Consider the following 13,987-nt stretch of genomic DNA (forward strand, 5'->3'; position numbering starts at 1 on the left):
CAAATAACAGCTACTGTAACTCCAACACCTGACATCTGCTTCAACATCAACACCTGTGCACCATATCAGACATCCTGTTTGACATCTGTAAATAGAAACAACATACTGTTGTAGCACCTGTGCACTTCTTTCAATAATAGCTATCCTCCAGTCCAGCCACATCCAACTTCCATAATAGCTTCCATATCAAGCACTTCTCCCCCTTTTTAGTCAAAATTGACCAAAGGTGACCAATTAGACAAAATAAATGTCTATTAGCCTAGCAGAGAATGTTAGATCAAATGTTATAACATTAAGCATGTTAAAACAAAATATTCAGGAGGTACACACCATCATTATACACAACTGTGATAGCTGAGACAATGAACAAATCCAAGGAACTCTTTAAGAGCCCTAAATATTACAAAACATGCATCAAAAGGACTGCCACAAAATACAAAAAAAACCAGAAAAAAAAACCAGTCTTTCAAATAGCAGTCCAGCCTCCACCACACCTCCCAGTCTTCAAATCAGGCAGGAACCATTAATCAGAAGAGGAAGTATCACCTTCACCTTCGTCTTCATCTTCAGAACCCTCAGAGCTTCCAGAGTTGCCACTGGATTGTGCTTTTCCATCTAAATCCTTACCAGCCTTCTCTAACTCCTCCTTTTCCAGGCTATAAATAAGAGCCTCCAAAGCTTCTTTTCTTGCCTTGGCCACGTTCATACCTTTCTCTAATTCCTTGCAGGTATCTTTCAATTGATCAATTAGACTTCCTTGAGATGTAGGCTCTCTTCTGACAGATGTCATAACAACATCATTTATATGACTTCCCTCAAACAGCTTATAATGAATGGATAGAGGGGTTTTTCTCCTGCTTGGCGTGTCATTAGTATTGAGTATGCCTGGTTGTTGGCTAAGGATAATGCCACACATAAGGTAAGGGAAGGCAATAGGTAACTTCACAACATTTGTCGAAGCATGTCTGATGGTTTGATCAAATATAAATTTCCCAAAATCATAGTTTATCTTGGTTCCAATTGCATGAATGATTCTTCCCAAGGCAATGGAGATGGTAGAGACATGATTAGTAGGTACCCAATTTGCTGAACCAATCTTGTGCAGAATGGCATATTTAACAGTGAGCTTACTAGTTGATAGGTGTTTCCTACTAGGCCATTCCTTGACTTGGCCAACTGTAATAATTCTACAGACCTCATTGTCTGTGGTCTCTAGATCTACCCCTCCATCAGTTCCCCTCCCAAGGAACTTGTTGATGATGGTAGGTGAAAGTTTCACACACTTACCTCTTACAAAAACTTTGCAGCCCTCCCTGCTGTTTCTTTCATAAATCTCCTCAGGGATGTTCACAATGAATTCTTTGATTAACCCCTCATAGCACTGAGGCAGAGCAGTCACAATTTTCACAAAACCAGCTGCCTTAATTAACTCCATGACTTCCTTTACTTCACTTGCCTCTTTTCCCAATTCTCTTTCAACTGCTACCCTTCTTTGAGTCACAAACTTCCATTTGGCAGCACCACCTTCTACGTGAAACGAGATATTGTCAAGATGAACAGCAGCCACTTTGTTTGGAGACTTCTTGACAGGCTTCCTTTTAACAGGGGGAATGTCTGAGACATCATATTCGACATCCTCATCAGATTCAGAACTCTCACTTTCTTTCATCTTCCTGATCTCTACTTTACTCCAAGACTTGGAGGGGCCTATACCAGCACCCCTTTTCTCTTTCCTACCTGTCCTTATCTCAGCCATACTCTTCCTTTTTCTCAGTCTATTAGCTACACTTGTGTTCACAAGATTGACCAACGTATCATCTTCTTCCTCAGACCTTTCTTCCTCAATGTCCTGAGCAGTATCAGGGGACATACTAGGTAAGTTTTTTCCAAGAGGACATAGTCCCTCAACAGCTACTTCCTTTTCTGTTTTAGATGAGTCATCATCTTTCTCAGCTTGGGTTTCCTCCTCAGGAGAGGGGTCCCTTCTGGACAGAGGGGTAAAAATGTCCTTGACTCCATGCTCTTCATTCAGTATCCTAGTAACTAGGTTTCTTATGATGCGATCAGTAGAGTGCATGTCCTCTTTATCAGGCGATTTTTCAGGAGTGTTACCTTGCTTAGCTCTAGCCATGGAAGGGGAGCTTGGAACGTCACCTGGAATCATACGCAGAGGAGTCACGTCCATCAAATCTTCATCTAAAAATTCCATGGAGGAAGTTCTAGTATGAGAGGGTTTTGAGCTAGATGTTGATGGATGTTGAGACATGTTGTTGGATTTTTGAGAAAACTTTCTTTGCCCTAGCAGACGTTCTCTGAGTAGTTTGATGAGGATGGAAGGAATTGTGTTCAGGCAGAGCGTGCAAATGAAATAGATACTATTTCCAATACTAGAAGATGATTCATTATTAATGTAGCTTTTTCTTTTCATTGGGCAGACAATATTTTTGTTACCTTTTCCACTCCATATTAATTGCCATATTTTCTCAAGAAACCGATCCCCTAATTTTCCCTTTTCATATTTCAGTTGAACAGCATACCAATCCCTTGCAGTCCTGTTGGTTAGTTGCATTTCATGTTGTAGACCCATGAGTTTGTTTTTTACATATTTTCTACATGAGTGATGAAAGCAAATGATGTACTTGGTCCACCTGTGCTGAATATGGTCTTTGGACATAGGTGTACCATACAGGTTGTCATAATACAATGTCATAGCATCGAGTGTGACATTGTATATAATTATCAGTAATTTCATCCAACCTGGTTGAGCATTGTTGCTTTCATCTGATATCTTCTCAATTTTCTTTGCACTCATAGTCCCTTGTGTCTCAGTTTCAGCAAAGCTCTCACTGCCTTCAGACTTCATACCACCAGTCATATGTTCAGGTGTTTGGGCCAACATGACCTTTTCTTCCTTGAGGTTTGGTCTTAGCATCCTTGTCTGACATTTTTCCTTTCCCTTGAAGATTCTTCTTGCAACTGTACTCATCTTAGAGGGGTTATCCATTTGAGAGCTCCACATGTAGTAGTTGTTTTTGGCCCTGATTCCTTTCATAATTACTTCATTGTCTTTGTTCACAATCAGACATTCAGTTTTAGTGAAGATGATATTCAGACCTTGATCCCCTAGCTGGCTGATGCTTATTAGATTTGAAGTCAGGCCCTTGACCAGTAGAATATTGTCAAGTTTAGGAGCTCCAGGACACTCAAGCTTGCCTATCCCCTTTATTTCACCTTTTGCTCCATCACCAAAGGTTACATAGCTTAAGTCATGAGGGTGAAGATCAGTAATCAAGTCTGAGTTTCCAGTCATGTGTCTAGAGCATCCACTATCAAAATACCACTCTTCTTGGTGAGCTATTAGACTTGTAACATTAGTCTTAGGAACCCATTGCTTCTTGTTGATAGGCCTGTGCTGTTTGGATCTGGGTTGATAGTGACTTTGTTGATGAACAGGGGTAGGGTAACCATACAGCTTATAGCAGAAAGGCCTTGAGTGTCCAAATTTCCCACAGTAATGACATCTCCATCTTTGGTGTTTGCCTTTCTGCTGTATTCTCTTATGATGATGTGACATATGATGTGACATCTTAGGGCTGCTCTTACTATTGCTGCATTTAGGTTTAGCTTGAGGTTTGCAACCAGTGTAACTACTTTCAGCCTTAGATTTATGGTACCCTATTCTAGATTTGGCTCCTATGATTTGTCCAGTTTGGAGAATCTTGTCTAAGGAGTCAGATCCATTGTTTAGCATCCTTACATACTTGGTTGTCTCTTCTAGTTTTGAGTTTAAGAGCATAACTTCAGTTTTTAGCTTGAAGATGGTTTCCACATGTTCTGCCTTTTCATTCTCCAGTTGTACTATCTTATGGCTCTCAACTTGTTGACTTCCATCTAGCTTGACCTTCAGAGCCACAACTTCTGTTTTCAATTTGGAGATGGTCTCCAAGTATTCTACCTTCTCATTCTCAAGTTGAGTTATTTCTTTCCTCTGGTTTAAAGCCTGCTTATTCAGCTCTACACCTTTCTGACACAACTCTCTGTAGGTAGAGGCCAATTCCTCAAAGGTTACCTCACCATCACTTGAGTCTTCATCAGATCCCCATCTTCCTGTCAAAGCAGTCACAAGATTTGCAGCCTCCTCTGTATCACTCTCATCAGACCACGTGGCAGCAAGACTCACCTTCTGTTTCTTGAGGTAGGTTCCACATTCAGTCCGGATGTGTCCATACCCATCACATTCATAGCACTGGACCTCTTTTCCTTCTTTGAGCTTCTCATATGATCTTGCTTTTCTTTCAGCATTGTTGGATTTACTGATGTCAGATGAGATGTTCTTGACATTTGCCTTTGATCTAACATCCATCTTTTTTAACAGTTTATTGAACTGCCTTCCCAACATTGCTACTTCATTGACCAGATCTTCATTATCCTCCTGACTCTTATCCTCTTCTGTGTTTGACATAAAGGCAATGCTCTTTGTTTTCCTTTCAACACCATTATTTAATCCTAACTCAAAGGTTTGGAGGGAACCAATTAGCTCATCTACCCTCATGTTGGAGATGTCTTGTGACTCTTCTATGGCAGTCACCTTCATTGCAAATCTCCTAGGGAGTGACCTGAGTATTTTTCTCACCAACTTTTCATATGTCATCTTCTCTCCTAGGGCTCCTAAAGCATTAGCAATCTCAAGGATACTCATGTGGAATTCATGAATGTTTTCATCTTCTTTCATCCTTAAGTTTTCAAACTTGGAGGTGAGCAGCTGAAGTCTAGACATCTTTACCCTAGAGATGCCTTCATGAGTGGTCTTGAGAATGTCCCAAGCTTCTTTGGCCACTTCACAATTGTTTACCATCCTGAAAATATTTTTGTCTACCCCATTGAATATTGCATTCAAGGCTTTAGAGTTTCCAAGAGCAAGATCCTCCTCCTCCTTGGACCATTGTTCTTCAGGCTTCTTCTCAGTGGTGGCTTCTCCTTCTTTAGTAATGACAGGATGCACCCAATCTGTTAACACAACTTTCCAGGCCTTGTTATCAAGGGATTTTAAAAACGCTACCATTCGAGATTTCCAATAGTCATAGTTAGAACCATCCAAAATTGGTGGCCTATGAACAGATCCTCCATCTCTCTCCATTGTACCAGAAAGTATTGCCCCTAGATCTCACCCAGAACCAGAGCAGGATGCCTTCTCTGATACCAATTGAAATTCTGGTATCAGATATAAGATGTCGAGGGTAACGTCACGACACTAATATCTGGTTATAAACAATGGATAAACAAAAACATAATGGCAAAGCAAATAACACAAGCAATTGTTAACCCAGTTCGGTGCAACTCACCTACGTCTGGGGGCTACCAAGCCAGGAAGGAAATTCACTAAAATAGAATTAGTTCAAAGACTATCCGTACACTTCAACAAGTTACAGTCTTTCTCACCTAATCTCTACCCGTGCAACTTCTACCTAAGCACTCTTAGATATGAGAACCCACTCACTTCCCTTACAATCACACACCAGTGATTTTAAACAACAATCCCTTGTGAAAAGAAAATACTTTTCAATTACACACTCTTGATTTTACTTCACAGTTTTAATCAAGAAGACACACACTTGATCTTGCTTCACAGCTTTGATCAAGTAGACACACACTCTTGCTTAACAGCTTTAGAGTGATAAATTACAACCATAAATCAGTCCAATTCAATCATCAATGGATGACTTGAATGACCTATAAGTCTTACGACTAAACATACACAAACCTTAGCTCTCTCTATGTATTTCGCTCAGTCTTGGTTGTGTGTTCAAACAGGTTTTCTAAGTCCCTTTTTATAGAAGCATCCAGCTGGGCTTGGACATCTTGAAAACCCTAAATCTATTTTCCAATCAAATCTTTTTATAACAGCTGTATAGATCTCCTTGGAAAATAAGTGAATCTGGTTGTAATCGATGATTGAATGCGCTAGCTAGCCATATCTTCAATCATCCAAAGATTGCCATTAATTGTGCAATCACAAAACACCAGACATTCCTACTGAATGTTCTGTGTACAGGATGTCATGACATCGGGTCTGACATCCTGGAAAAATCCTGCATAATCCAATAATTCCTTTTATAACTTCCAGTAGGTACAACCATATCAGATGCCATGACATTGTGTATGTCATCTGAAACAATCCTGCATGAACATGTCTTCCATTTAAGCTCCAGCAGGTACAACCAATATCAGAAGCCTTGTCATTGTATGTGGCATTCTGAAACAATCCTGCTTGCACATATTCTTGAATTCCAGCAGGTACATAGGATATCTCATGTTAAGACATCGCACATGACATCTTGTGAACACTCTTTGTTTTACCAAAATTGCTGTAAACACTTAGAATTAACAAAAGTTAAAAATCATGTCTGAATTTTAAAATCCAAATTAACAATTTACAGAAATTAAAATCTAGACATACTTTAACACACCATGTTAAACCCAATTTTAGATATGTGCAAAACTAAAGATAAAAATAAGTTGGAATTTAAAAATTCGAAGGTTTTTTTTTTCAATTTGTGCACTAGTGTTTTACCTTCTTTTATGTGTTTTAACCGTTTATCACAAAAACATAATATGAAATTGAAAAATGGATATTGATGCAGCTTTGAGGAATCTATGTGTATGATCTTGGATAGTAAATGTTATTAGGTCAAAAAAATGTTTTTTTTTATTGTAGATATTTACTTGAAGATTGTTTCTTGAAGACAAGTTTTATGCGGAAGCTTTGAGAGATAAAATGATACATTTTGGGTCAAAATCAATATTTTAAAAATTGAACCGGAGATCGATTCAATGAAATACTCGAATTAAGATTTAATTGGTTCAACTGGTTAAATCTACGGTTGAACCAATTATTAAATAAAATAATAATATGAAACTAAATTTCATAGCTATATCACACAAAATCATATATCCAAAACTTAATAAAATAAATATTTCAAAAATTCATTACAAACTCAATACAATAATACCAATGAATGATACATATGATAATACAACATAGTTGTGTACTTATTTTCAACATTCATTTAAGAATAATTTAAACAAATTAAAGAATTAAAATAAAATAAATTAAAATAATTCAAATCAAAATTAAAATAATATAATATAATACCTAAAATAAAATTCAAATAATTAAGAATATCTAAATTAAATTAGATAAAATTACAAAAATAAATAATACAATATACTTAATTGAACAACAATAAACAAATTCGAGTTGAACAACGACAAACAAAGAATATTTTTTTGTAATTGAAGAATGTTTTAAGTTTTGATATTCACATATTAAAAAATTTCAAAAAAATTATTAAAAAATGATTGATTTGATGCTTCTTTTTTGAACAGGACGGTTTTACAAAATCGACTCCGATTCTTTGGTTCAAACGGGTTTGAACGGTTCAATCTAGATTTTTCAATTTTACTCCAATTTTGACCCACTAGTGATTTTAAATGGTTAATCGGATCAGATTCAACACGGGTTCTCGGGCTAATCGGTTGAACCAGACGGTTTGGTCCGGTGTTTAAAACATTGGTCGAAATACTATTAATTCTTGAGAGTGACTTGCAGGTTTTTTCGGATTTTAAAATCCGAATTCTAAACGAGTATATCCAGAGATTGAAATTATGACTATTTTTTATTTATAAAAATCTCACAAATAAAGTGATTTTGTTGTAAAAAGGGGCACATACAAATTTTAAATTTTGGACGATGTGAAGAGCATTTTAGAGTGTCTATAGGGTGTGTGATCACTACATGTGTAACACCCCAATTTTTATTATTTTATTTCTAATTGAGTTTAGAAAATTTTAAATTATTTTATTAGTATTATTGAGGATGATTGAGTTTTTAGTAGAAATTATTATAATATTTATTTATTTAAAATAATAGAAGTAATGAGAAATTGCGCTTTGGGGAGGAACTTAGAAAATAAATTAAAATTAAGAAAAATGGTAGAATTAGTGAGAATTGAGGGGAGTTAGCGAATTAATAAAAAATAGTAGAGTTTTATGTAAATAGAGAGTGAAATTAGAGTTATGGGTTGTTTGAGGAGAATAAGCTGTGAACAGAGTCAAAGAGTCTTAGCAGAGCAAGTAGTAGGAGAAGAGAGAGATCCTATTGTTGTAATTTGAAGTTTGCTGTGAACTCGAGGTAAGAGTGAGACTATTCATGATATGGGTGTTTAGGCATAAAATATTTAGAGGATTCCTTATCCTATTCTGTTTTTCTTTTTTTCCTCTCCATTGACGAGGGTTTTGAAACCTGAAATGGTTTGTGCAAAACCTATATAAATTGCTGTGATATGATGTGATTTTCGTGCTCTGTTGATTTCTGAATTTCGTGTAAATATGTATGCCTAATTTTAAATTTTAACGTTCATGATTATAGATGATAATTTGGTAAAATGTGATTACATTTTTATGATAAATTGATGAAATAAAGGTTTAATAAGTGATGTTTGAGATGATTAATTGTTATATTATTCATGGCTGTAATTTACTATGCGATTGGGACTGTTTGTGACTCAAAATCGGAGTCTGGATTTGGGTTCATGGAGAAAAACACAGAAAATCACATTTTTACAACGATGACAGGCGTCACCCTTGGTAGAGGTCAAATCGTTGTCGCGATAGGGAAGAATACCCTTTAGATCGAGCTTATTCTAATATATGAAATCTTATCATAAAAGAATGGATGGAGTTTGCACTCATTGGAAGATGCTTAGGTTTGATGATGATGATGTTATGAAAGACGGTAAATAGAATATGTCTATCTTGACCAAATGGGAAGTTATACAAGAGAGATTTTTGAAAGCCGATGGCAATATGAAACTCCACAACAAAGAACAATTTAGGAAGATTGCTTATCAAAAAACCACCGACTTGAAACCACCATCTCAACCGGTAAAAACATAAAGGGCTCTGAAGAAGCTCAAGCCTACACTGAGTGACAATTCAAAGGTGAGGTCTCCTACGTATTTTGAACATGTTGACAAAGTTTTTTTGGACTCACCAACTCCAAAATCTCAAAAAAATAAAAATAAAAGGAGCTCGCATTAGCAAACCACCTCCTTCGCTGCATCCACCAAAGATTTCATTCATTGACGAGATGCTGATTTTTAATCACAAACACATTGAGAAAATCATCAATATTGAGGGTGACAGTAATTATGGTTATCGAGCTATTTCATCTTTACTCAGTAAAGGAGAAGATAATCACAAATTTGTCTGCCATTAACTTATCCATGAGTTAAGAACTCAAAGAATAATAGACATAACTTTACGAAAAGAAAGAAAACGTACGCAATTTATGAGTCTCTTGTTACTTGCCTTAGTGGACAGAGACAAAATGAATGCGCTTCTCTGAAATGGGTCACCTCATAACATGTGTGTATGATATAATGTGTATTGATCTTTTACGATACGATTTTTCAGAAACCTTTTTTCCACTGCGCACCGCCCCACCTCAAAATCCAAATGATTGAATTATGTATATTTGATGACTTTCAAAATCACGACACTTTATTCAAATTTATTTAAAACTGGGATGCCTTATACCACTTACATCACTAGAGTGGGCAACTCACTCTACAATAAAAGTCGAGACTTGGTTGAACCATTTTATTGAAATGATGCAAAAGTTTGAGAAATTGAGCAATATTGAAAGAGAATCAAATGCACAAAAGTCAAAGAGGATACCACCCATAAATTTAGCCGGCGACAAATCTTTCGATTTGTTTAATTTTCTGTTTAGCCGGACAAATTAATGTATGTAATTGTGTCTCAGTATTAATGAATTGTAATATATACAATTTCTTTATATTTTAACATTTATGATCTTTGCCAAAACATTTGTTCATTTGTCAAACAAAGTCATCAATTATGTTATGTTTTTTGTCTGGTCCTTTCTGCCTGGTTCAGGATAGGTTCCAGCGATATATCTCCGCAACAAGATAATAGGGTGTGGAACTAGAGATATATCTCTGGAGTCAGCATGTTATATTTTGTGAGGTCCATATTTGTCTACAACTTCTATAAATTAAGGTGCTCTTGTTTTTTATTTCACACAAACATAACATGTCTCAAATGTCATAAATAAACATCACTTTCTATGTCGCAAATGTCTCATTCTGAAGTGCGGCATCGAGCTGCAAAGCTCAATGAGTACACCTCTTTTATAGATATGAAATACGAAGTCCATAATCTCCTACCTTATAGAGACAATAAAAAAATTGTTAAACACGAGTATCACTCACCGTCGATTGGAAGATTAAGTTCGGCAACTTTGAGCTCAAGACGAATGCAGATGTAAAGACCATTTGGAATACATCTTTCTGTTTCAAAATAAAAGTTCAGCTCGAGTTGGAAGCGACGATTTCAAGATCGTTCGAAGATATTGTAAAGACGTTAAAACGTCCACCTGTATATTGAAATATAATGTTTCATTTTATGTTGAAATGACATATGTAATACTTATTTTATGTTATGAATTATAATATTATTTTTTCAAAATACAAGTTTCTAGTTTCTGCTTCTGCTTTTGATTTTGTTGCACATATGTTCTGGAAATGGATTTACGGATAGATTTCGAAGATGCATCTCTGAATTAAAAATATCAAACTAATAGAGCGTCATTTAGAATAATATAGATTGTGTGTATTAGATGCGTCCAGAGATATATCTGACATTTTAGTATTTTCACGTGATGCGTAAGTAATATATATATATATATATATATATATATATATATATATATATATATATATATATATATTAAAAAAAAATTCAAATTTTGAGACTCAATATCTTTGAGGCCATGGAATGTGAGTTGCTTATTCAAGCTCAAAACCAACTCTGTCAACATTTCTTATTCCATAATAAAACAATTTTTAAACAAAATTATTTTATTTAAAATCATTTAAAAAAAATCAAAGATAAGTTTATTAATTAACATTACTCTAAATTAATTTATTATAAGTACGGGTTGTGGTAGCCAGAAGCCCGACCCGTGAGATTGGGCGAGCCCATCGGTGAAATCTCGGATCATCACAATTCCAATTTCACTCATTTTTCTCTCCCAAATCAAACCACAACACTTCTCCCCAACAACAATGGCGTTATCAAATCTCCGAAGACTAACCCAATCCCACACCCGCCTCCCCTCCCTCTCCTTCCTAACCCAATCCCCCATTTGCCGTCCCACCTCCACCAAAAAAGTCTCCGACCGCATCGTGCGTCTCTCCGCCATCGATTTCGAAGGCCAAAAACACAACGTCATCGGCCTCACAGGCCAAACCCTCCTGAAAGCCCTAATCAATACCGGCTTAATCGATCCCGATTCTCACCGTCTCGAAGAGATCGATGCATGCTCCGCTCACTGCGAAATCAACATCGCTCAAGAATGGCTTGATAAGCTTCCCCCGAGGAGTTACGATGAGGAGTATGTTCTGAAGCATAATTCGAGAGCTAGGGTTCTTAATAAGCACTCGAGATTGGGGTGCCAGGTTCTTCTTAATCATGACCTTCAAGGTATGGTTGTTGCACTTCCTGAGCCCAAACCATGGGACACTTCTTAGGGCTTTTTTTTCTTCTGAATGTTTGGTTGTTGAATAATGTGGTTGATTGAAAGAGGTGAAGTAATTGAACCTTGTTGTGATTTAATGTTTCCTTGTTTTTGTAGTTTGCAAGTTATGATGGAACTTTTGGTTATTTGAACTCTTGTGCCTGTGATTGGCAATGAAATGTGCTATTAATAATTATTTGCAATGTTTAGATTGGTGCCATTGCGTATTAGTTATACTCCATCCATTCCTTCCTTCTTGATTATTGGTTTTGTAGGAAAAATTTGTTCTGGTTTAGATATGGTTTTTATCTTTTGTCAATTATAACCTCTGCAGCACCAACATCTCTGAAAAAAGAATCCTTGTGATTACGCTTAATTTATTCTTTTTTTTCCTCCAAATTATTACTGGTTTCAACGAGTTAGTGGTGGTGTCTGTGCTTTATAGATTATAACTTATTTTATTGTTTTTTATTGGTGTCATTGCGTCTTCTGTATAGCGTTTTGGACGTGATGTGACACCGCCCCCCTTAAACTCATTAGCTATGTAAACCCTTTAGCTAAGAAGCACAAACATGGACATCATATACGGCATTGACAACACTAATTGTTTGAAATAATATAAGTGATTGAATGTAATTACGTGTTTTGGTGTTGTGTTCAGTCAGACACTAAAACCTTGAATGGTGAAGTGTGAGTGCTATGTACCTCTTCAGTGCCATTAACAACAACATAGAATCCTTGTCAAAAATGACAAGTAGAATTCTTTTGATCTGCAAATGTATGTTTGAATCCGAAGTACCTATGGAATTTTATTTGGGAGGGCTATTGTACCTTTGAACTTGGAATCCTATCGCACCCTTGTGAGTTTCAAGCTTGGAGTTGTTGTTTTAGGAGGTAATTGGAGTTTTTTTTTTGTGGTTGTATAAATTACTGTATTGGTCAATTTTAAATCTTGTCAACTGCTCTTTGGGTTAATGATATTGTGTATGTTAATGAGATCTTGTGTTCTGATTCTATGTGTTTGCTATGATGTTTTAGTTAACAGTTTTTGTGGAAATGAGTAGATGGTATATTGCTAACCTTAGTGATTAATATTATGGCTAGAGAAAAGAAGTAGGACATTATGTGTAGGAGAACCTTTCAAACAGTTTTGTAACTGGAAATTTACACCGTTTCATATTTACTTTGAAAGTTTAAGATTGGAAAGGATTTTGAAACATTAAGTTAACATAAATAAAGTTGTGCTCATTTAATCACAAGAGGAGAAACTTGTGTTAAAATGCAGTAGCATTAGAGGCTTTGAATTACAGGGAGTCAAATTGGAGTCATCACTTTTTGGTCAATAAGATGGATGATTTGTTGCTTAGCAACTATAGATGAATGGTGTTGTTTGAGTTCCTTCTCTTGAAGTTTGGAAGCTTGGATAATCAATATAGTTTGGACAATATGAAGCTATAATGCAGGAACCTTTTGATAAAGAAAATTTGAGACATGCTTGTGTTTTTATATTAATTAGTTGAAGTTTTGATACTGCAGCTAGGGCTTTTCATGGTACAGTTTAGTAAGAAAACCAAATCAAACCATAGTATAAGGTTATCCGAACCGAACTGTTTCAATTTGCCCAAAACCAAAATGAACCAAAATTATTGGTTTGGTTTGGTATATCGGTTTGCAATTCCGAACTGTACCAAACCATTAGAAGACAATTTTTCCCAAACCAAATTGTTATACTCTTTTTGACTTTTTTTAATAAAAAGTTATAAATTTGTTTTTAGCATCTTTCATTTTCAGTTTCAGTCTGGTTTATTTGTCATTTTGTCAGGTTCTAGAACTGTTTGTGCAACACAAGTTCGGTTCACTAACCAAACATAATGGTTCAATTATTTTAACTTCCAGTTTGGTTCGGCCATTTTTTTTCCGGAACAGTCCTAACTGCAGCTATAAGGTATATTATGGGGATATTATGGGTTATTCTATGTTAGTATCTCAACATAATAAAGCTTAGTAAGCTTCAAGCTATTTGAAAGAAGTTATAATTTTCAATTATTTATTATAATACAGAAGTTATTGGTTTTGATTCTTTTTAAACACTATGCCCTTCTAACTCTGGCTTAAGTATCTTCAATTACTTTCACCATTCATCTATTAAACCCTAAAGTTAGTCATTATATGGTGGTTAGATGGAAAATGACACTGATCACCGGTGGTAATAAGTTGGGTTTTCCTTGGTCCTTGGTTGCTGCTAATTCCATGTTCATTTGTATATATTTATCTTGATAATTTATGTAGATTTCAAGTTCAATATTCCAGTTATTTAGGTTTTTCTTATATATAAGAAAGGGTCCTCTACCTTTCTACCTCCTCTACATGCCAATAAATCGCACA

The 13,987-nt window shown here is 35.7% G+C and overlaps 1 protein-coding gene across 1 annotated transcript; it reads left to right on the forward strand.

Moving 5' to 3' along the window:
- Positions 1–11,038: 11,038 nt before the first annotated feature.
- Positions 11,039–11,811, forward strand: LOC127127846 (uncharacterized). The gene has a single exon (XM_051057127.1). The coding sequence runs from the start codon at positions 11,151–11,153 to the stop codon at positions 11,613–11,615; it is 465 nt and encodes a 154-aa protein (XP_050913084.1). The 5' UTR covers positions 11,039–11,150; the 3' UTR covers positions 11,616–11,811.
- Positions 11,812–13,987: the final 2,176 nt, after the last annotated feature.

This window comes from Lathyrus oleraceus, chromosome 3, assembly GCF_024323335.1.
Source record: "Lathyrus oleraceus cultivar Zhongwan6 chromosome 3, CAAS_Psat_ZW6_1.0, whole genome shotgun sequence".
Taxonomy (NCBI): Eukaryota; Viridiplantae; Streptophyta; class Magnoliopsida; order Fabales; family Fabaceae; genus Lathyrus; species Lathyrus oleraceus.

Excerpts from the sequence above, each read along its gene's own strand:
- LOC127127846 (XM_051057127.1), top strand. The coding sequence starts at position 11,151 with ATGGCGTTATCAAATCTCCGAAGACTAACCCAATCCCACACCCGCCTC.